We start from the raw sequence: 27,999 nt of genomic DNA on the forward strand, positions 1-27,999 counted from the left end.
CGTTGATAAGAATGTAGGTTAGTGCTTATCATTAATAAAGGGGTGGTCATAAACTCCAAATTTTGCAACCACTTTTTTCTCATCTGCACAAGGTTCATAAACTTTTATTTGTCATTCGAGTATAATTGTTTACTAAAATTTTTAACCAAGGTATTTTGCTTTTGATCTTAATCAACCATAGACATAAAACAGTCTGTGCTGAAAGCGTAAATACAGAAGAATTTGATACAAATGCCGACGCATGAGGGTCATCAACCTAATTGTTTTTAAAGACAATTTTTTTTTATTTTATAATTTACGCTTTCAAAAGTCGAATAATTATAGCATGAGTGCACGGTTTTTAAGGTGTTAATTTCGGAACTAAGGAACCTCGAGGGTAAAAACATTGGTTTAATCTCTATGTAAATTAATAGTACAAAACAAAGGCATTCGAACTCGATTTTCGGAAAAAAAAAAGTCAAACACTTGGAATCAATCTCTACCAACAAATTTACTTCGATTTACAGATGGACACAAAATGGGCTTCACCATTGCCATCAGGATGGCACCTATCACAATCATCATCAGACAGATCGCTATCGGGAACTTGAAATCCTGCAACCGATCCAGTTCATCCTCCCACCAGGTCCAAACGTTTTCGTAGTACTTCGGGTCTGAAAGTGGATCTCCTGGCTTATTTCGTGGTGGAGCTGCCACCAATCGATACCGTTCGATGTCTTCGTGCAGCTCCTTCACAATGTCCTGATGTTCTGCAGCGACATTATTCCGTTCACATGGATCGATGATCAGGTTAAAAAGACAAGCCGATCTCATTGGCTCGCAGCGAGTTTGTTTGGACCTCGAAGTACACTGGACCGTTGCAGCCTTCCGCATCTCAGCAACTTCATCTAAATCTATCGGCAACAGCTGGCCGACTATTGATTCCGACAGTAAAATGGCATACTCTTCGTCACTAACTTGATCCTCTTGATCGACAGCTCCCAGCCAGGTGTCGTATTTGCCCTTCCAAGTTGACCCGTTTACGTATTTCCAGCCCTCCTTGATGTAACTGCTATAGTGATGCATCTGATCGATGTTGTTCATCAACACGGTTCGACCGATCTCTTCCGGATTCTGAAGCGTTTCCCACTGGTTCTGGCCATCAATTTGGCTACCGATCGGGATTGGATCCAATCCAGCTGCGTGAGCCAATGTTGGCAGCCAATCACTGACGTGTATCCATTGATTCGATACCCGATTGGTGGTGTTTAGCAGTGGACTCCAGATGGTAGCCACCGAACGAACCGCTCCCTCCCAAGGAGAGTATTTTTGCTGTAGGAAAGATAACATGATATTAACATAGGATAATTTTCAAAGGTAAAAGTAATTTGACAACACCCAAAGACAAGTGGTTGCAAAGTTTAAATGCCGCTCGGCGCTAACTTTATGCCAAAGATGACATGATTGGAAAAGTACTACTGACATAATGGTTTCTTTTTCATCTTCCTTTGTTCTTGACGGGAATGAGATGGGAATGAGAATGGGATGAGAAATAAGAAACTGTTTTCTATTGCTGGTTTACAAAAACACACACAGCTGCTTACTGCCGGACATCTTAGCCGGGTGGTTGTTTACCGGGGGTTGGACACAACTTTTTGTCTAATGTCGGTTTACACACTCACACAGTGCTCGTTACATCATTCGACAATAAATATCCTTGCTGGCTGATTGTTTCCATTCTGCTTTGTTTTGTGATGTTTTATTTGGTTTTTTTTTTCAAACATATGCAATGCGGTTGCGCTGGTAGGAAAATGCTAACGATGAGAAAGCTTGATAGTGCCGGTGCGGCATAGAATCTTATGCCGATAATTACATCTCCAAAGGAGGTCATTATTGCAGTAGAGTCTGATTTGTGAGTGTATACGTACGTTAGCCGTGGAAATGGTCATGTTTTTATTTTATTTTTATGAACTCTTCGAACTCTTCGAAAATCATGTAATATTTATTAGAAATGGACGCAAAAATAGAGATTTATTGCCATTATTTCCTTCATAACTGTAAAATTATGATGTTTTAAAATGATCTCATCTCAAAATGGAAAATGATATATTTTGCCGAATATTTGAATGTAGAAGTCTACTAGGTATAAGTTAATTCGAAACCTGATAAAATTTCAATGCTATTATTTGATTTCATTTAAGAAGTTAAAACTATATACATATGTGCAATCCAAAAATGTCAAAAATAATACAAATCGCCAGAATGAAACAAATATAAATTTTTTAAACATTCATGATAAATCAGTTTATTCAGATGAATAAACAAGCATATTTTGTGCTGTTAATGTATTTTACTTTTAAACTTGGACTATAAAAGTTGAACTCAAATTCTGTAACACCAACTTGGTATTAAATTCTTAAATGCTTCTTAAATGTTATTTCAAAATCTTTAAATATCTATTTTTTAGGCTCACAAACAAACACCCTTCCTGATGAAATCAAAGCGTTTAGAAGCAGCAGGTTGATTAATGAGACAGTTCAACTTTTTTCCTTAGTAAATTTATACTTTTGGTGTAGTTTTTGTTGTATTTCGAGGTAAATTTTTGATATTTGAAAAATAGAGACGTTTTCCAAAAGTAAGCCAGTTTAGGACAAAAGGCTAGAAACCCTATCAAATGGTATAGTTTGAAGGAAAAAATTAAAAAAGAATAGGGTGAGGGCCAAAAAAAAAATGGAAAAAGGCAAAATTTCTTTTTTTTTGTAGTTAAAATTGTATAAGTAATGTTGAAAAATTTAGCCCCTTAATTTATGCAGCATCATGTTCCATCTTTCGATTTTAATTGTTGTTCGGCATTAACACACGAAATGGCTTAGGTTATCAATTACTAGCATTTGTAAATATAATCTCAAGCATAGTTATATTTTTATATTTTGAAATTTAATTTTGAGTTCGATTTCAAAACTCAAAAATCTTAAACTCATCTAGAATCTTTTTAAAAAATTATCTGCATTTTCAGTCCAACTTCTGAATGCATGATTAAAAATTTGAAATATCAAACTGAGCCTGAATTTTTTTATCAAATTTTCCTATATCAATTCTGAATCCAAAATTTGGATTCTGAATTTAGAATTTTAGAAGAACAATTAAGGCTTGAATTTCTAACATTCGGTGGAATAGCGAAAAATGAAGAATGGAAACACGCATAAACTTTTCCCATTACGAATTTTCGTCAAAGAAATACAATCAGGTATCAGGTATCAGAAAAGGGGTAGGCTTGATAGCGGCACGTTATCCAAACAAAAGGGAAAATTGTGCCTAGCCTTTTTTTTACAGATTTCATCATATACCTGAGAAACCTGAAAACCATAAAAGGATTAGAAAACAAATAAATATTTAGAGCATAAAGCCGATCCACGTAGGGATTTTGAAGCATTGAAGCTTATAACCACATTGGGTGAAAAATGACAGATTGTTTTTTAGTTTAAATTCTTAGAATTAGATACACTTATAACAGGATAGGCGAGAGTACATTAAAGCTTTCTAGTAAACGAAAAACAGGCATATATGAGCTAAAAAGAATCACACATTATTGATTCACAACTACAAAATTCAGGGATTTGAGTTTACAATGATCAGAAAATGTTCTTACCAGGATGCTACGATGAAGGCAAATAAACGATTTTATAATGGCAAAGTTGGCATTTAGCCTATCCACATAGGGATTTTAAGGCAATGAAGCTTTTTTTTTAATCATAAAATTGGAAATACGGAGTTTTTTTTAACTATCTTTGTTAAATTCTGACAGTTCTGGAGTTTTTTTTAACTATCTTTGTTAAATTCTGACATACATTAAAAAAAAATGAAGTCGGGCAAAACAGGGACATGTACACACTAAGTGGAAGGTAAATATAGGTACAATAGTACCTCTGAATCATAGCTTAACCATACAGGAGATTCAGAGCACAAAGTCTTGATTTTATATATTTTTAATTAACTGACCAGTTAGCGCTCTGGTTAGACGATTACAATGAGCTTCTGTGACGCCAAATTTGAAAAAAAGCGAAATTAACACTGCACGAAGCTGTAGCAGTGAATTCCAGAACCAGGATTGACGTATGATACGAAATATCAGAGTACGATATTAAAGGAGCTTTGACTCTTCTTAACACTATAAGGGTATATACGGACGATAGTATTAGCGAAAAATTGGCCTCAGCCATAACCTCAAATTTGGATTTGCTGGTGGCCTCACCAGTGATGCTAGGTGCTTTACAGAAATCAGTATTTCAAACTAATTACAATATTTCTGAATTGATTGAATTTTTTAACTATCAACAGCTTAACGTTTGAATTCATTACGGGGCGTCCCTAAGTGGATGAAAATAAGCCAGCGTTTGCTAGTGAATTTTCAAGGTGAATTCAAATTATCTGAAATATATTTTCATGTACTGCTTTGAAGATTAAAAAAGAGTTGTTTCTAACTTCTTAACGTATGCAAAATCATTCACTGTTACAAACACTGTTACAAACAAGTAAATTAATGAAAGCCCCGTCTATTTTGACTTTGAAAGTAATCGCCTACATGCTCTGACCATTTTAAACATATCCACATAATTCGCTACATCATTTAAGTTTGCGATACAGTAAGTTGTTATTTCGTTCAGATAAACGATGCGTTTCATTTCACATTCGAAAAGAAATCTACGGGAAAGTTGAAAATTCTCAGTACTCATGAAAAGGTTTTTCAATAACAATGCAATTAAAAAATGTAATCATTTTCCAAATATCAATGCACTTGGCAGCCCTGAACGCCCAAAACATCAAAACACGAACATCATATGTATCGCTTTTCGACAGGGCGAATTTGTCGATATTAGTACCGGAAAATCGCGTTTATCGTGCGCCCTTCTCAAAAATCGATTCTGTTCTCCCATGGTTTGAGGTTAGGGCTGAGGCCTCCTGCTAAGGTGGTGTTCGTGTAGAACTGTCAATATATCCTAATAACCATTCTAAAGCTAAGGGAGCATGTGTCAATACAAGAGAAGTGACATATATTAGGTGAAACCGATATGACTGTCGACATGCGATACAAGTTTTGATCAAAAACTTGATTTAATAGGGAATATTGAAGCCTTTTGGCAACCTAAAAAAAAAAATTCTTGAAAACTTTTTTTTTCCACGGAAACGATATTTGTACGGCTTCAATGATTGAATGACCATGACGCGATTTTAACAATTAAATATCTTTATATGAACGAACATTTACCTCCACAAAATTCTGCTCCACAAAATTCTGTTACCAATCCAAAGATAGAAGGGACTAAATACTTGTCCATTATGAGGAAAATACACTACTCCACAACTCCAACACGTGAATTTCGTGAAATTGTAACACGTGCGATTTCGCGCGTGAGGATTCAGCCTCTCCCATACAACTTCCGCTTTCATCAAACGAGTGATTTACGCGCCACCTCATATGAGGACCACTCGTCGAGGTTGATTGCCCGGCTAGACTCCCGACCTCAGGGCGGGTTGTCCAAATGGATCCGAAAAAGGACACGGAATGATTAGGGGAATGGGAATGCCAGGAAAAATGACCAGCAGTTGCACCGTCGTGCCAAGAGGATAGCTGGGACGCAAACCGTTGTTCTATCCGCTCGAAAAGCACTCTCTTGCGCATCTCGTCATGGGTGGAACTCATTCTAACAAGTTTTTCCTTCCCGTGGTAGAGGCGTAAGCGAGGGAACTGTTTTCCCGAGCAGTTCAACCCGGAGTAAATTAAAGAAAATAGGAAAAAACAACAAGCAAACTCTAGAAACTAAGCGGACAAAACACGTGAAATACCTTTTCGAACCAGACGCAATTGTTCAGGGGAAAGCTGATTCGAATTACAACAACATCATATTAGATTACGGAACAAATAATTAACATTTATTTAGATAGAAACTATTTACAGCCTGCTTACTTTTATTTATAGACTACATCGTTTTATTAGGTTTGTCTACATAATTGTAATTATAGATTTTGTTGTTGATTTCTAATTTTAGATTACATGTTTGTTTCTGTTTGTTCTTTTTGTTTGCTCTCCCTAAGTTGTGCGGTTTTGAGGTTGAGAATTAGCTTTTGGTTGGTGAAGCTTCTCAAACGGGAAACTTTTATTGGCTAAGTTTCCAAACTGTGTGTGTATTATTAATCGTTTCAAGGGGCCAGAATATTCATATGCGCATATATGTTTCGGATTTCATACTCACGAATTCGTGTGGCTCAATGCCGTTAAAGCAGAGCGATCTGGCTCTTTGTCCGGGAAAAACTTACTGCTGTTGTTGTTGTTGTTGTTGGAGTTGTGGGACCTTACATGGTGATGATGATCAGGGGATTCTTCGAATCAGGTGGCGAATTATCAGTTAGCCGGATGTTTGGCGAACCGGCTGACGAAAACCGTGTGGTGACGGACGGTTCCGCTTCCGACGTGGCCTCGTCGGGCAAACTTTGAAGCCTCCCGTGGCTGGATGAACGAGGTTCCGTAACAATCGCTAGAACGGTTGCTATGTTGGCACCCTATTTAAATAAAACGTCGAACACATTGGGACGTGGATTAACACACACAGTTCACACACAGAATTCTTATAAATTTTTACCTTTTTGACGATAGGTTTACGCACAACGGGTTTCACCCGCACAACACTTTCCTAGCTTTCCTTAGTCTAGCTTTAAAGGGAAAAAGGGAACATAAACAATTAACATCTAACTCTTAAGACACTTCACGTGGACTCTTACTTTTAGACTATATTCGCGAATCAAATACAAAAATGGAATCCTCGCTATAGCCTAAACCACGGTCTAGATCAAAGTGATCGAGCTTCGTTCCGTGGATCCTCAGTTAGGTCGCAAGTAGGAAAATCCTTTGACCTTTGGAGGGGAAATCCGATGACCTACGAATCCGGTCAACGAACTTTCGAACCTGAGTTCGTGTACTTCAGCTATGCTCTCGGCATGACATTGGGAATCTCCTTGTGTCTTCCACAACAAGCCATCTCCCCCTTTCATTACCGAACCTATTCGGATCTCTGAGAAGAATCTCGAGAGGTGACACTCCATCACTTGAGTCATGAAAGCGGATGTTGTATGCGAAAGTATAATAAAGGCTTGCATGAAAGATTGTATGGCATAGAACATGTGACGGAAAGCATGTCGACTGATCGTTTCATTAGAACGGCACAATATTGATAAACAATAACAATAAATAATTAACGTGAACTTATCTCTATATGTACAGAAATGTCTTATTTTCGATTTTAATTGCTATTTATATACACATAAATGTAACCACGTTACATACTGTATACTCAAAAGATGGACAACGTTGCTGCATACGTTTTGGGGCAAAAATTATAAACATTTCTCAATATTTTTTGGCCTCAAAAGCAAATGAAATTTTACCATCATGCAATTTCCTAGGTCTTCCCACTATGCCTATGTTCTTTTATATTGAAACTTAACCATTTGATAGGGTTTTAAGTCATTTGTTCTATACAGGCTTTCTCATAGAAAATGTCCGTTTTTTAAATATCCAAAAATTATCATATAATAACCATAAAAATAATTCTAAAACTATACCTATACAAAGGAAAAAAGTTAAACTTTCATATAAAACGATCCATTTGCTTCTGAATGCAATCATTTTTTCAGGAGATTTGTTTGTTTGTGAGTCTTCGAGAAAACAGATAATTTAAAACTTTAAAGCTACATTTTACGTACTAATATAAAAAACCTCCAATTACCAACCAAATTTAACCTATTTAAAACTCAATTTATAGGCATTCAAACGTAGAAAACAGTTTTCAGCTGTTTGAACTTCAGACTTAGTAAATGATGATTATCTGCAAAAATTTCATGTTGATCAACGTTACCCCGGTGATCAAAGTTCCCCCAGTTTACGGCATGTGGGGAATCACGAGCCACTTAATGTTAAGTGTCGTAGGCCACCCTCATATATTTTAACGATTTTCATGACTAAAATAAATTTTCCCTGTCTGTCTCGTTTTCCTGTGCCAGATTAAGACTTTTGACAGATATTGTATCAATTTAATAGAGTGCAATCGAGACGTGCAAGAATACTATACAAAGAACTTTGCCAAAAGGTTCACTAGCTTGGTTTGTGGAACTAACTTTTCGCACACAACTCTTTTTTTCCATTTACTCATCTGAGGTTTTTTTTGAATAACTAAGTGAATTAAGAAATTACTGTTTTGGAAAAATTCATGAATTTTACATATTATTTGGTCAGTTTTTGTTTAATGACCAGGATTCTCCACTGTTTTTTAAATCCAAAAAAATCAAACTTAAAAAAAAGCCAGAACTCGGGGAAACCAATTTTTGAACAGCAATTATTGTTGTCAGAAGATATGTGAGCAACGTAAAATACCATAAAAAGAATGCGGACTATCGACTTATAAGAATGTAGTGACTCCAAATCGCAACAATAAGCAAAACCTTACAGCAAAAACAAGATCTCGGAATTTACGGAAAAAGATCATGGAGGGGTATACCGCTAACAACATTCAGGTTTTGTCCAAGAATGAACACTCTCCAGACACACAGGCACTTCGCCCAATCGAAAAATACTAGGCGATAGTTAAGCAAAATTAAAAAGATCCAAAAAATCTGTTAGCAGGGAGAAGCAGTTCAAAGCAAACTGACGTTCTGCGGCAAAAATAGTGTATAAGGTGATTGTACAAAATCTGATGACAGGCGTCATGCGAAAGTCTCGCCAATTTGGACTTGGTCGACTGGAATCTTAACTGAGTATTTTTTCCATATTTTATACATATTGAACTTCAAAAAGAAAGATACTTTGATTTTTGTAATAAACAAATAATCGAATTACACGCAATTAAGTTTTACCACTTTTCGATCAGAACACTGTTTATATTTATATTTAAAAAATATTAAAATTAATTTAAAGTGAAAAAAAAATAGAGCAATATGAGAAGGAAAACTATCCTTTTAACATATCATTTCTCGCACTATGGCCAATAAATTCTTTTAATTTTTGTATCGCTTAGATTAGACGGTTATGCATTCGAGCCATTTGGACTTATGTTGTAATACTTATATTTTTTATATTTCACCAATTATTCATTTTTGTGTTTTATGTCATGTTTGTCATGAATGTATGTCATAATTTGTATTTTTATTTATGTATTTGTCATTTTTGTTAATTTAGTCTATCTTTTTTTTTTAAAAAAAAGCTTTCCTTCCCGCAATTTCTATTTCGTCAAATCAGTCCTTTTCATGAATTACGTAATTTTTACGCCATCGAACGATTTAAATTGGTTGCCAAATTAACTAAAACGCACTTACTCCTCTCAGTGGAAAGTTCGATCCTCCATTGGCATGTTGTCCAACTGTGGGAGCTCCATTATCGGCGTAGAAGAGCACAATGCTGTTATTAAGCATATTTGTTTCCTCGAGCGCTGCCATTACGTGACCCACACCTTGGTCCACTTTCGAAATCATCGCTGTGAAGTACAGTTTCGTCCATCAATCCATGCAATAATCTTAATAGTTATGTATATTATTCCTATAAATGGTATCCTACCTGCCAAGGTTCGTCGCTTTTCGTCCTTGATGAAGGAGAACTTCTCCACTTCCTCCCGAGGGGCTTGCATCGGGTTGTCTTCGTTTCCGGTGTGGGGAGCCAAATGGGTAAGCACCAGTAGCAACGGATCTTGCTGATCGTGTTCCCTGATTAGCCGAATGGCTTCATCGTTGAACAGATCTGTCGCGTAGGTTCCGTTGACGCCAAAATCCGGTTCCATATTGCGTCGCATGTCCAAACCTCGGGTGGAATTCTGGGAAAAGATGTATGGAAAAATTTCGATCTTTTATTTCTTTGATTTATATTCTGCTGGCATAAACATATTGATACGAAAGTATTTGCTAAATCCGCGCACTCAGGGTCAACGGTACTGCAAGGTTAGCCTTTGTGGAATCGATTAAGTTTAATTCACCGAATGAGCAGAGTGACGAGTCGAGAAGTTTAAGCACATATTTGGGTTTTCTTTGCACAGTCTCTTTGTAGTCTTTGAACTCCTTTCAACTACCGTCTCGGTAATCGAATTTTGGACTTACATTATTTTTCTTCGGGTTGAGCTGTAACTTAAAGTATTATTTAGCTTCAGTCAACAATTCAGTCGTTCAATTGTAAATATGGGATTAGACCTTGATGCTGTTAAATTGCATTGTAACCGGTTCGTTCAATAGAAATGATTGAAATTCTATCCTTTTTTTTTGCTCCTGCGAATGTTTTGTAACAGGATTTCTGTTTAATCCAATGTTATTTATGCATCCTTTCCAAAATCCATGCTCGAGGAAAGCCATAAGCTGGTATATAATTCCAGGCCTACAAAACAATCCAAGAGAAATTATTAACTGTTTTTATGAATCCAGTAAAAATTTAAATTCTGAATTCAATCTTCAAACCATTTATAAAGATATACGATCGGGTAGAAGGCTTTGAGCCAGTATCAGCGCAATTTTTATAATCGCTAACACTCTTAATTTTAAGCGAGAAGAATAATCCTCTGGAGGTGCCTGACACTGAATATGGTTTATCTTTCTGGCTTACGAAATTTAAAAAAAAAATCTTCAACTTTATTGAACGACCCATATATTTCGGCCGCTAAATCTTAAAATAAAATTTAAAAAATCCGAATGAATCAATTTTTGAGTTTTCCAAAGAAGTTTCCGGGTTTTATTAAAGAAACTTTTCTAAATAAAAGTACTTGTATGTACTGTACATATATCCAAAAGTTTTGGACCCGTATGATAAAAGGTGAATAAATGAGCTATCGAATAACTTAATTAAGTTTTGTGTAATGATAAAAATAGCAACTTACCGGCTTTTGCATTTTAACAGCTTTTATATAAAAAAATATATCCTTCAAAAATTCAAACGACATTTGATCTTGTAGATCAGCTGTTTTCAAACTTTTCTTACTTACCGCCTCTTTTGCTGTATTTTCGAGCTTACAGCCCCGTTCAAAAAAAAAATCATAAAAATCCTGAATAGAATGGTTAAAACCCATAAGCTTTTTTCATTAGGTTCTAAGACAAAACATTATAAATGCTGTGTTAAACTAGGGCTACCTTTAAAACATTACATTTTTTTAAAGTTAATCCTTTTTTTTTATTAACATTCAAATAGCAGAACAAATAAATAAAACATTTCTAGATTAATTTGCAAAATTAACCAATTCTGCAGAGATGAATGAACTTTTAAGTTTAAAGTCTCTCTAATCAAACAATCAATTAATCAACCAATTCTGACATCTTCTTTCTGAATTTTAAGGAAAAATTGTACCTTCAAATTAAATATTTTTTTGTTGAATTTGAACAACGACAAATCATCAGAATGTTGGTCAAAAGCGGAGAGATCAGAAAGATAAAAAAAAATCATATAATGTTTCATATTGATTTTTCTAACAGCACTTTTTGAGGAATTTGTTATTAACTTTGAAATAATATGGGCTTGTTAAATAATAGGAGGAATCAAAAACCAAACTGATTTCAAAAGGTTTTCTGCACTGAAATCGTTTCGAATTTCCTATTTGGGAAACTGAGTCGTTAAATGCACGGATAAGTGTTATTACTTTACCATTTGGCTTAAAAAGTGCTGATTTTGTTGAATTCATTACGCTGAGTAACAAAAAAAGATTTTTTGAAAATAGTCCAGGGTTTTCCAACTGAATTAGACTAATATTGACGCCCTGAGTCCGAAAATGACCATGGTTTTGTTCAATCAGGTCAAAACCCCTATTACTAGCATATTGAAGCGTATATAGCCATATGGCTGTATCTCAAAAAGTTGACCTGATACAGCAAATTCAATGTGATATTCTAACTGAGGACACAAAAATAAGTCTAAATCATCTGAGAAACCCCAGACTATTTTTTGGCTGTCACCCAGTGTTATTAAATTAGTACTCATTTTATTAAAGTTTTAATCAATTTATTCAGAGAATATTTGATGTTAAGAAAAAACCAGATGGTGTCTAGGTAATGATTTAAATAATCATTGAAGTTAGAAAAATCCGCAAACCGCGCACATAACCAAAACTTTCTCAAGAATATGCATAAAGTACCTAGGATCCAGTAAGAACTAAATAAAATATAAATTTTCCCGAACATATTCGCAAACTTGAAATCAATTAGTTTGTATTGAAAATGCTACGTTTATCTTACATCTTGGTCTTATCCAAATTCTTTCACTGCTGAATTCATCATAAATTCAACATAATTATAACTACAATTTCGGATAGATAAAAAAAAGTCATTAATTTCAAAATTGTATTTATAAAATTTCATATTTGAATTCAAATCCTGTTCAAATTTTTGCTGGATCGTCGTTTTTCGCTTTTCATCATAAAAATCTTTTTAATTGATAAATTTATAGATACAAAAAGAAAAATGGCACTTTGTGACACCACGATCTGAATAAATCATATTTTGAAAATTACTTCTTTAGATAATGAATTTCTATGAAGTTTTTTCAGTGATAGACACTACTAACTCTAAATTTCACACACGATTCACAAAAAAAAAAATCCTATAACTTTATTGCTTACCGCTGAAATGAGTTAGAGCTCTTAGGTTAATTAACAACGAAATTGTCGTTAAACATTTTTGCACCAATTCTGGTGGTAAAGAATGATTTTTTTTAAAGATTTTAATGATTTTGCGGTCAAAAACATAACATTTTTTTAAGGTACATTGAGCTGATGTTTCATTCTTTTTAAAAGGAATTTACCCGATCAGGAGCGCATATCAGAATTGTTACACAAACCTATCTCAACGAGATATTATTAACTTATTCAGATGGTTCTGTGGTAACGTGCGCGTCTCTCAACCTGCAGGTCGAGGCTCGAATCTCCTGGCTGGTACCCGATCTTTTCAAGAATTGTTCAAGTTGGAAACAATGCATGAAAGTTTGAGTATAAGTCAGGAAGGAGGATGTCCAACATTGCATACAAGTAATGCGTGTAAGACATATACTGCATACAAGCTTATTGCAAGACTGATATTTTTGTACTTTTGGTGGTATAAATTCTATCTGATTGAGATATAATCTTGATATAATGCTATCAAGGGGTGATAAAATTTAGTTATGCTTGCATGGACTTTTTGTTATAATTTGTGATATTTTAACATCCAACGAGTACTAAAGTATATCTCATTTGGATAGGAAAAAAATGAATATCAGAATATCTCGGGTAGATTTTATATTGTTTATTCGATTGTAGAAATTTATTCAAGATTATTGTTACCCCGAAAATGCTATGTTTTAAATAATGTTTTCTATAATCGATTATGACATTTCATCTGTTGTTTTGTATAAGTTCTGCTTTTCAAATGCAGTTATTAAGTTTTACTTGAAAAGTACTTTGCTTTGAAGCATGCCTGATCAGGAGAGCATATCAAAATGATAACTCAAACATATCTCAACGAGATATTTATTTCTTTTTCAGTTACAATTGTGTACTCAAAGTTTTCGATTATAAGTTTCTTAAATCTTATTATTATATATTTATATATAATATATTTATATATAGTTATATTATATTTTAATTGACATTCTCGAACAGGATTGAATTCATTTTCAACGATATGTTTCAAATTGTTAGAAAATATCATACTTAATCATATCTTATTTAGATATGCATACAATTTTCCATGAAACACGGACATCAAAGTCAACGGCCTAAACCGTATATTCGTGAATTTCGCTTAACATATTCACAAAATTGAACTCAGTTCTAGGAAACCAAAAATGGAGTATGTTTTTTGCAAATGCAGGGGGTTGTTGACATTCCATTAGAATTTTTTTTCGGAGTAATAATATCTTGATGAGTTATGATTATGTAGGGTTTTGTTCTTTTTTTTTTAATTAATACTAATGTTTATTAGGCCAATTACTTTTACAAAGTTTTTATGTGCCGAGGTTCTTTTTAAATTTTAATTTAAAACTAGGGGGTTGGAAAGGGTTAGAGGATGTTGGAGGGATATTGGGAGAAGGAGTGGGATTTTTAACATTGTTTTGCCGTTGTGCGGCAGAGGGTAACATTTTGTTCTCATGCCCAACTCCATTGTCCTTGGAGTCGGGTGGAGAAATGGGGGGGTTTTTCTTCCGAGGGGGTGAAGGGGTGGTTGGTTGAGTTGCTGGTAGTCCAGATGTAGAAGTATTATGATCACGTTTAGATTGCTGCTGTTTCGATGATTTTTCTGGATGATGTTGCTGCTGGTTATTTTCCGAGACGTGTGGAGTTTTTGGATCGTTTCCTAATCGGGTCACATTGGCATAGGTGTTCTTATTTGTATTGTTTTTCATCTGTTGGCGAGCTGTGGCAAGTGATAAGTTTTGCTCTGCGCTGATACGATGAGCGATGGATTCTTCAATCCATTTCGGACAACTGCGTTCGGATGGTGAGTGCTCTTTTGATTGGCAAGTGCGACAAAACTTTTGGCCAGGACAGTCGCTGCTATCGTGTTTTGTACTCGAACAAACACTACACGCGCGTTCGTTCGGGCATCGTTTTTTCGGGTGTCCATAGGAGAAGCACTGACGACATAACAAAGGCTGAGGAATATATAAACGGGTTCGGACCAAGGTTGCCGAAAAAAATTCTGTGTTTTTGAGAAAAATAATTCTGACTTTCTGTGATTTTACCCAAAAATTCTGTGATGGATTTCTGTGATGCTATTTCCTTGAATTTCATAGAAAATTCATGATAAGTTGGGTCTTTTTCACAATTTAGTTGGGCAAAATCAATTACCATAACCAATTTTATCATTCTTTTCTAATACAATGTTAGGGATCTAAATTTGATACTATTCGAAAAAAATATAATTTCGGAAATACATTCAAAATTTAGAAATTCTGTGAAATCTGTGAAAATTTCAAAATTCTGTGTTCTGTGACACAGATTCTGTGATGAGAATTTGCTCAAAATTCTGTGAAATTACAGATTTTTCTGTGATTTCGGCAACCTTGGTTCGGACTCGGAGGAGTCCAAAATTTACGAACTCAGGGATGACTGTGCTATTTTTAGTCAAAATTAAAGTTGGCGTGCCGATTATCCCATCTGCTGTTTTCCTTGTTATTCTTCGGACTCCCGTGATTTTTTGAGATAAAAGCTCAGCTAACAATTCCGCATCGGTCATGTCGTTCACTTCACTACATCGCACTACAAACTTTCGTTGATTTAGGTTCGGATGTGTGCCAATTTCTATCGGTGTTCCATCTATGAGCTGCTTCATTTCTTCCAATTGTCGGCTTTGTTGTTGGTTCCGGATCTTTAAAACGTACCAGTTCCTGATACGATCGAAAAACGCACCATCGATCTTCCCAGCGTGTTGTTCAATTGATTTCCCAACCAAAAACGGATTAGGAAGTGTATGTCCATCTTTGGCTTTCAGAAACAAGTATTGAAGGCGTCCGTGCTGGTTCTGAGGGTCGAGCCATTCCGGTATGGTCCGATTCGGGTAGTCTCCAGGAGACGGGCTCATCACGACGCTTTGCACCGAACTTTAGATAACATTTATAAGCTCTAAACTTTAGCCTTTCAGGATAGGTTCGAGAACGCAAAAAAGACGACCGATCTAGCCGAAGGCTGAGAGAAAACTGAGGGTTTTGTTCTGCTCAATATAAAACTTTGCTATCTGAATGAGATATAATCTTGATATGAACATATCTAAAACTGATATAATTTAGCTATGATCGTATAGAATTTTTGATATAATTTGGGATTTTTTAACATCCTACGAGTACTGAATTATGACTCGTTTTGATATAAAAAAAATTGAGCATCGAAATATCTCAATTTGATATAATTTTGTTTTTACCTTCTGATCGGGTGGATGTCACATTTTAAATATCTTCAAGCTATTTAAAAAAAAAACATGTCTATTTCTCAAAGAATAAAAACAGGAAAATCTCACTATTACGGAAGGGGGTAGGTTTTGAAAAATATCACTTTGATAGCTTAACCAAAACAAATGGCTCAGTTGAATTTTTGAATCGATTAAGTCAACGAGGAAAAAATTAAAACTTAACATTAAAGTTCAGTAAGTAAAACTTATGTAAATTATTCTATTCCTTATCTATCAAAGCTGTGAAACCTTTTCATAGTTTTATTCGAAAACAATTTTCGCTCAGCAAATATTTTAAGTATACATTGCAATGCGTAAAAATTTCCAAACATTGCCATCCAAAATAAATGCCTTTTATTATACCCAAAATAAACTAACAAAACCAGATCAAATATAGATCGCAGACGAAATATCTGACAATTTCAAAGCAAGTACCTCAGTGAAATTATAAATATAATCGTCTTAAACCTAACTATAATATTGTATTGAGTTCTGCAATTCAATTTTATAGCTGTTCATTCAACTAAATCGTTGTCATTTTAAATCGACGTTGTTTCGTTTTCGTGACATTATGAATTTTAATATGACTTAATTACTCCTCTGAGCCCCATCGCTCCCCTCATTTCATAGGTGCGCTCATCGCCCCCCCCTAGAAGTTTTCAAGGTCCTTCCAATGGGCGATAGAGACCACTTTTAAAATCATTGTTATAGTTGAAATAAAAGCATTGTGAGTGAAAAAAATATTGCTATTTTATTGAATAAATTTTCATCCTTTATTAAAGAAGACTTCAGTACCTCAGGCAAAAGTACCCTAACCTTTGACAAAATCAAACGAATCGAAGGATGGTCATAGAAAAAAAAATGAGAGTTTACCATTGCCTAACAAATATGGCTTTTAAATTCATAGTATTATACTATGACGATTGACATATTGGAATGAATATTTTTTATTCTTTTCTTCATGTTGGAACCATTTGGAAGTGATGAAAGAAAAACTTCAAGTCACATTTTGTTGAATTTTTCAATTAAAATTCAAAAGGTCAAAAAACATTGGTAAAATTTCACGAATTAACAGCATAGTTGTTTTGCTGTAATTGACACATTTTTCTAGAACATTTGATCTTAACAAAACATTCCGTCTCGAGATATAGCTACGGCAAGGAATCAAGCCACCTCAAGAGTCAAGTGTCCTCACTCTCCCCTACTGTATGTTACATGTTGTTATTTTTGAATTCATAATCGAAAAAGCACTTTTTTGTAAAGAAATAAAATTAAATTCATCGACCAGTGCCGATGTGGTCTAGCGGATAGGCTGGAGTGGGTCTGGTAGCGGTATGGCAGGCGTACTGGGTTCGATTCCCGGTATCGGCAAGATAACTTTTGGGTTCGAATCCCATAAGCGGCGGACAGATAAGATTTGTTTCATCGTATAACTGATTATATAATACGAACGTTCAATCAGTTCCAAGCTGGCCAGGTATATACACGGATGCCGGAATACCTGTAAGTAAACTAGCCCACCTGATTAATTCGTTTTTCCAAAATATACACACATTCATCAACACACCCAATACATTCACTCCATAACAGTTCATACGAAGCCATGGTGTCTGGATATGATGTACTCGTTGTATTGGAGATTTGTCGATCTTAACAATCTAGAGAATGCATTTTAACACATATTTAGGCAGAAACTGCAGTGAATCCGTGCACCCATGGTAGATAACCAACATACATGCAAGTACTTTTTTTTGGAAAATTTCATATTATGTGAATAAATTAAAAACTGTTTCAATGATATTTCTATGAATTTAATTTTCGGATTCAGGGACCCATACTACTTTGTTCTTTAGTGTGTTTAGTTAAAAAATGCTGTAAATTATTGAAATTGAACTTTTTTTCAATTGAGCTTGATAAAGCAGTTTATATGGATTGAATGCGCCGGTCATGTTGAGCTCATATAAAGTATTTCAGTTCATTTATTATCGTTGGTGAATTTAAAGTTCTTTGTTGAGACATTCAATACATAAATAATTGGCTATTTAAAATGTACTCTAGAGCAAGGATGCAAATATCGCCCCAATTTAAATTTCATTCCACTGTCTGGCTTTGGCGTACTAACCTTGAATTGAAGCAATTACAACATTGACGTGAACAATATTAATAAATCACAGCAGCACCGCCCTCCCTAGACAGCTAATTGAAACAACTCATTAAAACATCTGATAAGAGCTCAGCCTCTGTACCAATTCACCTTCGCAAATATAGGAAGGTAACTAAAGACTCCCGACGCTTTGAGAGACACAATCACTTTATTTCACGATGTCTAGGCATTTCTGGACGCAGATATCTACCCGCAGTTTGTCGGAACATATTTATTGAAGCATAACCCCTTCGGGAGAGCTGCTTCATGCATGGGTATCACCTAAGATCCCGACGAGCTTGGGTAATAATCATGACTGACCTTTATCGTTGCCGACTGTGGTTGTCATTGATCTTGAGCTAGTTAGCTTGCTCGCCAACAAGAAATCTAGCTTGCCGTAGTCAACTCAACAACAAAGCTCAATGGGAGTAGAATTTATTATCTTATCGTACCAGCCTTAATCAAGACGGGCTCAAAAGAATCACAGGACGGGTGCCTCGGATAGACTTGATAAAAAGAGATCGTATTAGAGGTGGGATAATAATTTGTTAATCTGTTAACCTTAATTGCAGCAATTGGGATAGATCATGTAAACTGACTGGAAGGAGGTGATCTACTACTCGTGACTATTTGGATTCAGCAACACACAGATAGGATATGAAAATCAACATATCCCATTCCAGACATTCTCAGCTGGTAGATCCGATAGGTTTGATTTATTGAATGGCAGTTTTATTTTATGGCACCCGCTGCCTTGTTATTCGCAATCTCGTGACATTGTAGGGGCAGGTGAGAATTTTCAGATCGTGCGACAAGTTTTAGCGAGCTCTGAGGGAGCGCGCCTGTTGCCGTTGTGAGGGGGTTGTAGTAATACTAAAATCGGCTTTAATTTGCTCCCATGAGAGGATGAACTGAAGTTTTTCGAGAAAGCGTTGTTTTTATTCAAATAAATGACATCAGGAAGTGAAAAAATTAATCGAAGATGAGATGATGTAAGGGACGAGACTTCCTGACTTGTGTCAGTCGGTTGCTTGAGAGTTCATGGAAATTCAATATATTGGAATGCCTAGTAAGATGTTTCTAGCTATAAAAATTCTTGAAAAACTTGACCGGTAAATCTAAAAATTCCAATTTTTTTTTCATGTATGATAATTTTTGAACCATCAATCATGATAAATCATCAAGAACTGTCATTCGCTTCGGCTATAAACTGCAATTGTCAGCATTCGTTGATGTGTACATCATGTGCACCTGACTGTGCCAAAAAAAATCCATTCATTCGTATCGAGGTGGTGTTGATGATTGTACAACTTTGTCAATAAAAACAAACAAACATCAAAATCCACAAGAGCTTGTTTAATGCTTACAAATGCTGTGTGATGACTTCGTTTTCTTGCTGTTTGGGCTTGCCAGAATAAAATATGGAAATGCAGTACATTTTTTAGTTGGACAAACTATTAAAAAATAGGACATCTTTAACTTAACAGAAGGATAAAATATAGGACGTCGGATGTAGTATTTATCGTTAGCAATTTTAGTTGTTTAAAAAAGTAACAATTTCTGGTTTATTTATTTAATTGGTGTCAAGGCCGTGCAAACGGATGGCAGGGGGTTTTGGGGTTAAGCCCCCCTCCCCCCTCAATGGAGAATTTTTCCAATTTTTATGAAGTTTACTAATTGAAACTAATTTGAATTTTAAATTTCGATTTTGATGAATTTTAAAAGTAATTTTGACTAATTCGAGTGCCCTGAATCTAAGTAAACTATTATTCAGCTTTTGTTATTAAAATAACTTTTTGAAATAGGTTAAAATTTTTTTCAGGAAGTGCTGCACTTTTTGACAAAACTTGAAAACAAAAAAATTACATTTTAAAATGAAAACTTTGATTCAATTATCCACTTTCATCAAGACTTCAAGCAATTTTGAGTTCTGCGAAAAAAGTTATAGAAGTTTTCTTTTTGTTCACTTTCTCATTGAATGATTTTTTAAAGATGTTTTTAACAATATTGAATTTCAGATACTTTTTAAAGCATGAATTTAATCTTTTTGCGGGTTCCAACAAATTTGTAAAAGAAATCAATTTTTTTTAATCTCCATAAATTTCAAAAATACTTGAAATGATATCTTTCCAAATTTTCAAAATCTGTTGAATTTTACATTTTTAGATCATGCATTATCATCATTAAAATATTATTCCTTTATTCAATGAAGGAAGTATAATAAACGAAATCGGAATCAGAATTCTTCATGAATGTTGGTTTGATAGTTAATCAATTATCAATGATTGATTTCACGTAAAACTAATAAATTTTAAAACTCCATATAATCAAAATTAAATATGATTGTCCAAATTTACAAAACATTCGAGTTCAGGACCCTAAAAGCTACCAAATCAATCATTAAAACAGAAGCACTAAAATGCTGTTCCCTTGAGTTATCAATTAAATTCTATAAATAAGTTTTTATAATGATACGACGTGTTTAAAAAAAAATCATTATTGAATGTTAAAAAATTGATCTTTTAATTTTCATATTTTTCTGGAATTTTTCTATGAATTTATTGAATTTAATAGTATAGTTTTTGATAAGTTTGTCTATGTTTTTCAGTTTTGAATTTTTGTGTTCTAAAAACTTAAAACCTTAAAAATTTTCCCTAAACAAAAATTCACAATTAAAACGGCGATTATTTTTTTTTTTCAAATTCAAAATACTACAGCAGAATTTTTCAATCAACCCTTCATTTGAAAATGAAGAAAAGAAATGCAAATTAAGATGATTAATGAATAACGATTATTATCATTTTCCTAACAATTCATGCTGGTTTATGTTTTACCTGATCTGACATTTATTTTAGAATTCAGATTTTATTTTTAAATCTGAAATATTTATTTCAAATATTAATTTTAAATAAGAAAACTAGACTGCTTGGAAATTCTTTTGCAAATTTCGAGTTCAAAATAAAGTACATCATTTTGGAAAATTTATAAATGACTTACCTAAAATACCATTGATTTGAAACTTACATTATGATTTGTTACGGAAATTTTGATTAATATGATCAGTCAAGTTTATAATTATTTGAGTTTATGTGATAATTATGAGTATGAAAATAATGAAAGAAATTTCTTTTTTTTTAACTTATTGTGTATTTTATTATTTTTATTATTTTGAAACTAAATTTGTATTTCGGAAAACCCCTTCAAGATCAAAGTTTCAGGTAAATTTTATTCCCGGAAAGTTATTATTAAATAATTTAAATGATGATTTATATTTTCGAAATTCAGAAAACGAATGCGAATCGAAATTTTAAAAACATGATTTAATGCTTTGGACATAAGAATCAGTGCAAAGAAATAAAGTACATCAGATCTGTTAAAAGAAATAAAACAAAATTTGAAAAAAAAATCAGATCAGGGCTAAAAAAACCATGAATGCTAAGCAGAATCTCGCTATATGTATATATAAAAATTAATTTCTGTCTGTCTATCTGTTCCCTTTAGACTCGAAAACTACTGAACCGATTTACGTGAAATTTGGCAGGTGGAAGCTTTTAAGGCCGGAGGAGGTTCCCTCTTGCGGGAAGGGGGAGAGGGTCTCTCATATAAAGGTAACAAGTCTTCATAACTCGAGAATCGATCATGAGAATGGTGCCAAAATTGGCATGAGAGTGTTTTTTTAGTACGAGGAATGTTTCTATGATGGTTTGGTACCCCTCCTTTTTTCCTTGGGGAGATATGAAGGGGGAGAGGGGGGCTCTCTTACAATTTCTGACATAACTCGAGAACTAATCAAGCAAACGGAACCAAATTTGACATGTAAGGGAATATGAATGCAAATAATATTCCTATGGTTATTTGAGACACATATCTTCTTCCAGAGGGGAGAATGGAAAGAGGGAGGGCGGAGCTCCTATACAATTTTTTACATAACCCGAGAACTTATCGAGCAAATGGGTCAAAATTTGGCATGGGAGGGTATTTGAATACGAGAAATGATTGTATGATAAATTGAGGCCCTTCCTTTGTTTCAGCGCGGAGATATGAATGGGAAAAGAGGGCCCCTAACAGGAAGGTGGGAGGGGGGTTCTCCCAAACAAAAGACAAATGTTTACATAACTCGAGAACCGATCAAGCAAATGGTACCAAACTTTACATGGGAGGGTAGTTGGGTACGAAAAATATATCTTTGATTTTTAGAGACCTCTCCCTCTTTCCAGTTGGAGAACAGAAAGGAGGGAAGGGGCCTCATTTTTATTTTTTTACATAACTTTAAAACTAATTAGGCAAATGGACCCCTCCCTCACCTCAATGTGGAAATAGAAGAGGGAGGTGGGCTTCCATACAACTTTTTGTATAACTGAAGAACAAATCGAGCAAATAGAACCAATACTGGCGTGAGATGGTATTAGGGTAAGAAAAATATTTCCCTGAATCTTTGATACCTATCCCTCTCTATTTCCAGTGGGGAGATAGGAAGAGGAAGGAGTTTCTGTGCAATTTTTTACATTATTCGAAAAGTTTTAAAGTAAATGGAACCAAATTTGGTATTTGAGTACGAGAAATATTTCTATAATTATTTGAGACCCCTCATTGCGTCCATTGGAAAGATAGAAAGGGGGAAGTGAGGGCCTAAACGATTTTATTGCTTATCTCGAGAACAATTACAGCAAGTGGAACCAAATTTCTTATGAAGCGGTATTTGAAAAAAGAAAAAACCGTTTCTATTTAAATATGGTACCACCACTGACCATACTGACTGGACACTCGATTTCGTTGTTATATAATTTTTCCAGCAGTATGCAATATTGATTCCAGAGTGCGTATCGTTCGCTTTCGATGAAATATTATCCCAGTCGGAAAGTGCCACCCAATTTTTAAGGAAAAATAGGCCATTGTGACAATACAAATCGTACTTAACAGGTAAAACTTTCCTACAAGGAGTTTTATGTCCAATTTCGCAAGGTTCGCGATACCGACGATAGGTGACAAAGTAAGACAGAAAACGATCAAATTTATTTTATTTAAGTGTCATGTCAGTGTGTCAGTGGTAACACTCCCTCCTTCCAGTGCAGAGATAGGAAAAGAAGAGGAACTCCTTTACAATTTGTGGTATTACTTGACAACTAATTAAGCAAATGAAACCAAATTTGGTATGGGAAGGTGTTTGGGTACGAGATATGTTTCTAAGATTGTTATAAAACCTTCCGCCTTGCAGAAAGGAGAGAGAGGAAGGGGTTCAATATAATTTTGATGAGTAGCTCAAGAACTTATCAACCAATGGAACCAAATTTGATATGAGAGAGTGTTTGGGAACGAAAATATGGGTATGATTATAAGAAACGCTTGCCTCAAAAGGGGGCCATCTTTTATGAGAGAGTTTTTTTTGCATACGAATAAATTGATATCCTTCGTTTTTTTAGGGCGAAGAAGGTCAGGAGACAATGTTTTTTTTCACATAATCATCAAACAAATGGACATTAACATGCGCTCAATGACGTTATTTAGATATCAACAATATTTTTTTATGAGAGTTCGTGAGCCCTCCTCACTTTGGAAGAGTAGAAGGTGGAGAATCCATACCAATAAAAAATATATTTTGACATAATTAGATAACTCATGAAACTTACAAACACAAAGTAGAATTTTCAGATCCTTAAAAATTAATTGAAATATCACGTTAGACTAACTATGATGAAATCATTTTTTTATTGAAATTCCAAACGCCAGTTTCAGCTCTCATTTTATAATAGTTGTTTCTGATATATGCTGAAATAGATTTAAAATGAAACCTACAAAATAACTTAACAATTTAGATACTTTTAACTATTTTACCTATTTTTGCAAGGTGTAGCAAAGAACATCGGGTCAGCTAGTACAATATATAATCAAATTTTGTTTAAACTTTTTTGTCAATAATAAATAATATCATTATTTCAAAACGTTTATCAATCGTTTATCAATTTTAATCAAAAATCTTGACTATAAATTAAGTACTTCATGCATCAAAAATATTATATGAAAAAAAAACTAAAAATGGTCAAAAATTAATGATAAATTTTGTTAGTGATAATAATATTAGTGTTTATAAAAAGAAATAAGTGAAAAAAGTTGACATTAAAAACCGTTTGATTTTGACAACATTCGATTTTGCAACATTTGATTTTAAAAACATATTGACAACAAATTGTTAACAAATTGAAAACAAGAAATCGAACGGGTTCTGTACTTTAACATTGTCTTGGATTTTAATTTTTAAAAATTGTAAGAAGACAGCTTTCAACTCAGTGCAACTTTAATATGTATGGGAGAGCGGGGAATCATGGGCCACTTTTTTTCGTTGTTCCATAACTTCATTATTATAAAAGATCAAATGAAAATAAAAAATGATATAGTTTTCTACATTTTCAAGGTATCATAAGGTATTTTTTTTAAATTTTTAATAAGTTATTTTCCCCAAATTCTGACTGTTTGAAAAAATGCTATATTTTTTGGATTTTGAAAAATGGTGGGGAATCCACCACCAAATCCAAATTGACCAAATAACATGCAAAGTTTATGAGTTGACCCAAAACTGTGATTTCCTAATTCATTTCGTTATTTAATAGCAATTTCAGATGATGAAATAAAAAAGAGAGCTGTGTATGATCGCATAGAATCCAAAACCTGGCTCGCGAACGTTTTGGCAAAATTTCTATTATAGGATGGACAAAATACTTTTCATAACTCTTCATTTGGCATAAGAAAACTTTGCAGATAAGTAAAACGTATTTAGAGTTCTGAATGTGTATAAAAACATAAAAATATAGGTGATTCAAGATGTGTGGCCCATGATTCCCCACAAGCTAAGATTTGAAAATTGGTTGCATTTGTGAGACTTATTGATGTTTCATCAAAAAATCCATTTTTCACGTGAAAGATCATGACAAAACTAAGATCATAAGCGTATGAGCATATTTTTGTTATGCACTTTAGGTTCCCCATCGATGAAATTAGCGGGTGTTTTTTTAATTATGTAAGTAAATTTTTCTAACTTTTTTTAGCTTGATAAATAAAAGAAGCATATGATGCGTATTTCAGTCAACAACATATAGAAATATTAGCTGATCCCATACGAACTCCGTTTCGTTTTCAACTTGGAATATGTGATTTGCTACTAAATTTGAAATCAGGAATTAATTGACCGTGCCAAAAAAAACCCCGTGTATAAATTTAGACTCAATATTTGCATAACAACGCAATTATTGCCAAAAAGTTAAACCCCTTTCGGTGGCCTCTTATGCAATCTTTGATATCTGAAATCAATTGCCCTTCCCTCAAAACTCCCGTGTGCCAAATTTCAAAGCAATCCATAGTATAATAATGTCAATATTGCTAAAACAGTGAAAAATGTATGTATATGGACGACCCCTTTGGCCGACCCCTGATTTTAGTTTGAATAAGTGAAATCAGAAATCTTATAACTCCTATATGCAAATTTTCATTCCAATCCGGTGTGTAAAAATGTCAATATCACTAAGATACTGAAAATTTAATATGGACGATCCCTTTTTCCGTCCCCTTAGACTGAATTTGATACCTTAAATCGATTGTACGTCACTCAAAACTATCGTGAACCAATTTTCATCTGAATACGATGTATAATAACGTCAATATCGCAAAAACAGCGAACAATTAATATGGACGACCCCTTTGGTCGATCCCTTACACAAAATTTGACACTATTATACAAACCATCTCTGACCCAAAAAACTCTCGGATACCAAATTTTACTTCATTCCGACCGACCATTCATACGTGATGTTGTTACAAAGAAAATCACTCAATTTTTATATATAAGATGTGAAGAGATAACTTTGTATGGGGACCCCCTTTTCATAAAAAGTGAGATTTTTGAAACTATTATACAAACCATCTCTGACCCAAAAAACCCTCGGATACCAAATTTCACTTCATTCCGACCGACCATTCATACGTGATGTTGTTACAAAGAAAATGCCTCCATTTTTATATATAAGATATGCTCACGCAAAGCGACGACGATGACAGTTAGTTTGAGATTTTTATCTCAACACACATCTGAGATATTAAAAGTGGCCCACCTTTTTTCCATGGCCCACGATACCCCACTCTCCCCTACATAATTTAACTGAGTTACCATAAAAAATACTTTGTTTCTTACACTCCAAGCTGTCATTTAGAGGTATATTTACCAGAACCATTTTTTTTTTAAATTTCATATATTTCATAAATTGAACAATTTCGAGAATTTTTATTATTTACAAGAGATGTGAGACCAAATCATGCCAAAGCCGAATTATTTGTTCACTGTTTTTTTTTTAAACATACATATATAATGTTATAATCAGCAAAGTGGCGCACATAAACAAAAAAAAGTTCTTCTTAAACAAAGAATCTATGACAGTTCTATGATAATCGATCAACTTTTGGATCTTGTACATCCTGTTTTTATTTTAGCAACTGAAGCTATAACTTGTTGGTTTATTTTTTATGTTTTAAATTGTAGCCATAGTTCAACTTCAAATTAAATTCCGAATGGACAAGTAAATACCAAAAATTATAATTTCCAGAATTTGCCCCTTCCTTTTTGAGAAACTGTATAAAACTTAATTCTGGAAAGTTATAAACACACGTCGAAAATAGCGGAACATCCAAATTCAAACAGCGTATATTCGCTGCTTAAATATACATTTCGAAAATTATAAAGTTTTTCAAACACTGTTCTGATCCTAGATGATTTTTTGATTGTAACGAAACTTCCAACAACATCTCTACGCATCGGGAATCTTTGAATCTTCACATATTCTAACACATTCACTCGAAAATATATTTACCACCACGGACATATTTGATCTGGCAGATCTTATTTTTTTTATAACAACATGTCTTAAAATCATCAGGTGTTTAAAAAGATTATAAAATTTTCCACTTACTGCACTCATCTGATGGCTGTGATCCCAGTAATCAATGTACGGCCCGATGTAGCCGAAATGACTTTCGAAACCTCTTTGCGTTGGTGTGTAAGCCTTCCGGAAGAATCCCAGATGCCATTTCCCAACCAAATGGGTCCGATATCCCGCTTCTCGGAAATATTCAGGCAGCAGCTTTTCCTCCAATCCGAGACCCCACGGTTCATTCACCTCAATCACGTGGTGCTGCATCCCCAAAGTTAGCGGATGTTTCCCGGTCATTAGTGACGCCCTGGATGGAGTACAAAGTGGCGGAGTGTAGTGCCGATTCAGGATGATTCCGTTGTACGCCAGGGCGTCGATGTTGGGCGTCGGGATTTGAGATGATCCATGGAAGCTCACGTCGTTCCAGCCCTGGACGAGGACGTTAAAAAGATCCTTGTTATATTATTTTGCACTGACTTTAATAAGTATCAATTTCCTTCGTACCAAATCATCAGCCACTATGAGAATTATGTTGGGCCTTGTTGTTTCACTTATGACACCAACGGTAAACAGAAGCACAACATTGACCACTAAATATTTCATCATGATCGTCATGATCTGCCCCGTAGCCCCACGACTTTTGTCGAATAAATATTAAAATTAAGCAACACACACTGAACAAAGAAGCAAAGCTCATTCACACTTAAAACCCCAGGTGACAAGACAACCCCTCCTGCGATCACTGATTGCACTTTTCGTAATCCGTTCCGAGTATCGAACTTCCAAACACCACTCAAACAACTCCCGATCGCGACTGAACCGGCCGTTGTCATCGACATAGACTTTATAAAAGACAAACGGACAAATGCCGGCGTTTCGTCAATAGAAAATAACTCACCTGCAAGCCCGTAATTATCCTAAGATCTACCTAATGCGCCACTGATTAACATACTCACTCGCAATCGACGCCTTCATTTTTGCAGGCGTCGCCCGCCATCGACTCTCAGCTCATTTAGTCGGGTAAAAAAATCTCAC

At 34.5% G+C, this 27,999-nt stretch overlaps 1 protein-coding gene across 1 annotated transcript; it reads right to left on the minus strand.

The window, feature by feature from the left end:
- Window positions 1–471: 471 nt before the first annotated feature.
- On the minus strand, window positions 472–27,763 carry LOC129746078 (arylsulfatase B-like). Its single transcript, XM_055739526.1, has 5 exons — window positions 27,469–27,763; window positions 27,004–27,393; window positions 9,581–9,833; window positions 9,343–9,500; window positions 472–1,311 (listed from the first exon to the last, which is right to left on the minus strand). The coding sequence occupies exons 1-5, from the start codon at window positions 27,577–27,579 to the stop codon at window positions 472–474; spliced, it is 1,752 nt and encodes a 583-aa protein (XP_055595501.1). The 5' UTR covers window positions 27,580–27,763.
- Window positions 27,764–27,999: the final 236 nt, after the last annotated feature.

Source organism: Uranotaenia lowii, chromosome 2 (genome assembly GCF_029784155.1).
Source record: "Uranotaenia lowii strain MFRU-FL chromosome 2, ASM2978415v1, whole genome shotgun sequence".
NCBI classification, from domain to species: domain Eukaryota; kingdom Metazoa; phylum Arthropoda; class Insecta; order Diptera; family Culicidae; genus Uranotaenia; species Uranotaenia lowii.

Bases quoted from the DNA above. Each gene is read 5' to 3' on its own strand.
- LOC129746078 (XM_055739526.1), bottom strand. From the start codon at position 27,579: ATGACGATCATGATGAAATATTTAGTGGTCAATGTTGTGCTTCTGTTT. The intron at 9,501-9,580 runs GTAGGATACCAT...TGTACTTCACAG, and splicing joins AAAGCGACGAACCTTGGCAG to CGATGATTTCGAAAGTGGAC. The intron at 1,312-9,342 runs GTAAGTGCGTTT...TCTTTCCTACAG, and splicing joins CGAACTTTCCACTGAGAGGA to CAAAAATACTCTCCTTGGGA.